The sequence below is a fragment of the Habropoda laboriosa genome, unplaced genomic scaffold (genome assembly GCF_001263275.1).
Source record: "Habropoda laboriosa isolate 0110345459 unplaced genomic scaffold, ASM126327v1 scaffold90, whole genome shotgun sequence".
Taxonomy (NCBI): domain Eukaryota; kingdom Metazoa; phylum Arthropoda; class Insecta; order Hymenoptera; family Apidae; genus Habropoda; species Habropoda laboriosa.
Window position 1 is genome coordinate 1345343 of NW_017100218.1, and position 4168 is coordinate 1349510.

The following is a 4168-nucleotide window of genomic DNA, read 5'->3' on the forward strand; positions in this document are numbered from 1 at the left end:
TAGATTTGGTGGATGATGGTGAATGTAATGTATCTTAAATGAAACTGTCACGCTCCTTTCGGTACTATAATCCTTTGGAACTGATGTTATTTTTTAAAAATAGTAATATTTATAGGAAAATGTGACAAATTATAAATTGTTTCATTGTAATAATTTTGAGTCATTTTTTCACGGTTTCTGCTTGTTAGAACCGAAGATCACCTTGATATATTTATCGTAATGTAAGAAATTGTCCAGAGTTAAAAGAAAATAGAAAATTACGAATTCGCTTCTGAGGATCGCACCTATTCTCAGATTGCAATTAAAACGGTAAAGATATAGTTAACATAATGGTTATACGGCATTTTAGTGAGAATAAATATTAATATGGAATAATTAATATTAACGTTTAAGTACGAAAAGATATAGGAAAATAATTTTTAAACATACTCCAGTTATTGTGGAAATTGAGCTACTTCTTGCAGTAGCCGCTGGAGCAGAAGCAATGGATGCCCTGTGTTCGTTGTGATGTGGTTGTTTCTGCAAATTGTGTTGAACAGACTGATACAGTACAGACGAACTGCTTGTCTCAGCTTCGACCGCAACATGTTTGTCTTTCTCTTCTTTGATTGCCTCTTTCTCACTTGCTTCGAAAAATTTTGATTTTGGTGTCGAAGATGTCTTTGACTGTGGGTCTTCCTTCAACTGTTTTGGCGTTTCTGGTTCCGAATCGTCGTAGGTAAACTGTTCATCTGAAAATTTTATTTTATACTTGACAGAGAGGGAGAGAGAGAGAGAGAGAAAGAGAGTAAGTGAGTGAAAGATTAAGAGAGTGAGAGATTGAGAGAGTGAGTGAACGAGAGTGAAAGAGAGAGAGTGAGTGAGAGATTGAGAGAGTGAGAAAGTGAGTGAGAGTAAATGAGTGAGAGAGAGAGTAAGTGAGAGATTGAAAGAGTGAGAGATTGAGAGGGTGAGAGATTGAGAGAGTGAGTGAACGAGAGTGAAAGAGAGAGAGTGAGTGAGAGAGTGAGTGAGAGATTGAGAGAGTGAGTGAATGAGAGTGAAAGAGAGAGAATAAGTGAGAGATTGAGAGAGTGAGAGAGTGAAATAGTGAGAGAATGAGTGAGAGAGAGAGTAAGTGAGAGATTGAGAGAGTGAGTGAATGAGAGTGAAAGAGAGAGAGTAAGTGAGAGATTGAGAGAGTGAGAGAGTGAAATAGTGAGAGAATGAGTGAGAAAGTGAGATAGTGAGAGAGTGAATGAGAGAATAAGTGAGATAGTGACAGAGTGAGAGAGTGAATGAGAGAGTAAGAGAGTGGGTGAGAGAATGAGTAAATGAGTGAGTGAGTGAATGATGGAGAATGTGAGTGTGAGTGAGAGACAGAGATCTCAGCGTTCGCAACACGCGTTAAATTAACGTTTCCACGGTTACAAAGCAACCCGCATATGGCGTTTTCAATGGAGAAAAAATTTCAAAAGGGATTATAATACATTTTAGGTCTCAGAAGTTTACAACGTCCATTCGTTTCCTATCAGAGCGTTCGGTGTTGAATGTCGTTAGAAAGAGTTCCGATTAAAAGCACGACGACTCGGCTGAAATTTATCGCCGTCGGCGATTCTGAATGCATAGATCGATCGAGGGGCGAAAGTAAAAGAAAGGAGGCCCGCTACACGGTGAAAAGACTGCACTTAACGTGCCGGATATATATCGTTCCGCAGGATGGAGTGGAAGTGATATGTGACCACGCTTACCGGCCCGGCTAAACGTACTATTTATTGTTCAGTTGCAGGGCTCCCTTCGAAAATCCACCGACTGTCGCAGACACGCATTTAGCAAGAGTTAGAACTGCTTTCGGATTCTACTGAATTTTTAATGAAAAACCGATACACGTGACTGCAGTTTTCTACCAACTGCCGAATCGATTACTTGATCGATTACCGAAACGATTACGTAACCTAACCTCGACGCGAACATCGAAATATATGTTACTCGATGTTGTTCAGATAACTTGCTTAAGTAACTTGACAAAGTTTTTAATTGAAAATTTCAATTCGAAATTCTAATTCAAATCTAAAATCGAAATTTAAATTTGATACGAGGCTACGTTAAAAAATTGTTACGTCACAGCTTCTACAGTTTGGAAGATGTCAATGTTGGGAGTTCTTAACGAAATTACCTGTAAAAGTTTTTGGATATTTTTGTCGAAATAAGAAAATAGTTTCGATTAAATGGTCGGTGAAAATTAATTTCACGACGTTTTCAAATGAAAAATTTGAAAGTTACGAAAAACGTTTCCGTCAGTAATGGAAGACTCGCCATCTCGCGACAATAGACGCAACTACAGGAATTTTCAAATTAAACTTATTTCCCGCGTAACGAAATGTGTTACGTAAGACAAAAGAAAAGGATCTTAAAGAAATGTATCTTTAATGTTAACTAATATTAACCATTGAAAACTGTGTTTAACGTATAAATAATTGAGAATGTGCGTATTTGTGAAGATATTTTCGTATTTCGACTGTTCGTATAAGAAAGAAAGGACTTACCGATTCCTTGCGTCGTCGGTCCAACAGTTGCAGCAGATTTAACATTGAGACCGTGTGATTCTCCATTACTTTTCACAAATTGCCAATCTTCTCGTAACTTTTTCAACTTTTCCTGGTAAAACAATCACAAAACATACACAACACTAAACACTAAACTAAAAATAAAAATTGTTAACAAACTCCCGCACGCACAGTTCGTTAGTTCGAATAAGACTAAACTGTCAGAGCGCCACCTTTTGAAACAGATTTTTATATGTACTTTTTATGAAGTTGGTAGCCATGCCGTAACGGAATATTTGAATTTTTGAAAATTAAATCTTTCATTTAGAGATTACAAAACGAATAGTAAGAACTTTAAAATTGCGAAAAAAATATTACGATAAAAAGTCGTTGCAATTTATTTTTCACAGAAAATAAAATTCTTTTATTTTATCAAACTGTGTTAAATTGAAAATTTATATTGTCACGTGTAAATGAAAATGAATTTTTATCCTACTTACTTGTAGTTCGACAGAAATAGGTTGTTTTGCAGACTCGCATTCTTTCTCCAAATTGGTGTAATTCTCTAATACATCCTTCACCTCCATTTCTCGATCTTCAACTTTCATCTGTCGTACAAAATATTGGAACGGAATTTTTTACACGATCCTTTATTGCGATAAATTTCCACACTTACCATTACATTGTTAATAACTTCGTTCCGCTCATGTTGGTGTAATTCTCGAGATATATTTATTCTCGTTCGAGTTTCCATGACCCACGCCATAACAACATCTAAAGTACAAATATATTTTTTAAGAGACGCAAGTTTATTTTCAACATATTCCCGATGACTGGAAAGACTCGTATTAGCCTAGAAAAATAATTTAAAACATTTTATTAAATTTTAATCGTTCTATAATTTAGCTATACATGATTTCGATTTGTTTGAAATAAATTCTCATTAATACCTTGTCCATATCAGCAAGTAACGAGTTACATTCATCTTCTCCTGGAAGAATACCATTTTGGTTTATTAAATTCTGTAATGCTCTTTTTCGAGAAGAAAGTTCTTCTTGTCTGGCCTGAAAAATTTGTATTACTTTATATTAACGTAAAGAAACGTTAGTTTGTATTTAATAAGAAAAGAAGCGAAAAGTAAGAGTTCATAGCTATTTATGTCTTGGCACACTTCAGTTTGTGCAGTCATGACATGGAAGATATTATTAGGTTCCGATTCAGTTTATTTAATAACGTTATAGCAGTCATTGCCTCAAGAAAATTCAGATAAAAATTTTAATTCAGCGATACTAAAAACCACTAATTCGTTTTATATATCAAAATTATACAGTGACCTTATAAACTAAACTAATTAGACAAGGTGTTCAAAATACATAAAGTCAATTTCGTGACGTAAATATTAATGTATGATAAATATCTATCTATTCGTGTAAAGTTTTAATTGTTTGAGCAATGCATGAACTTACCTTAATTAAAGACAATCTTATTGATAAGGAAGTTTCATCTGAAGGATTTGCTACTGACACTAATAATGAATTGATTTGTTCCAAAATATTATAAGCACTTTCTAAAATTCTACCTTCGTTATTCACTTTCTTCTCCATAGCAAAATTCCTTTAAGAAAAAAGAGAAAAAGTTATTAT

General features: G+C 34.5%; 1 protein-coding gene across 1 annotated transcript in view; it reads right to left on the reverse strand.

The window, feature by feature from the left end:
• LOC108570937 (dystrophin) overlaps positions 1-4168 on the reverse strand; it is a 517829-nt gene that overhangs the window by 488026 nt on the left and 25635 nt on the right. Inside the window, exons 25-29 of the mRNA XM_017932876.1 lie at positions 3992-4139; positions 3476-3589; positions 3202-3378; positions 3026-3133; positions 2526-2637 (exon numbers count right to left, since the gene is read on the reverse strand). Coding sequence (XP_017788365.1) covers positions 2526-2637; positions 3026-3133; positions 3202-3378; positions 3476-3589; positions 3992-4139 — 659 coding nt within the window. The remainder of the gene's footprint in view (positions 1-2525; positions 2638-3025; positions 3134-3201; positions 3379-3475; positions 3590-3991; positions 4140-4168) is intronic.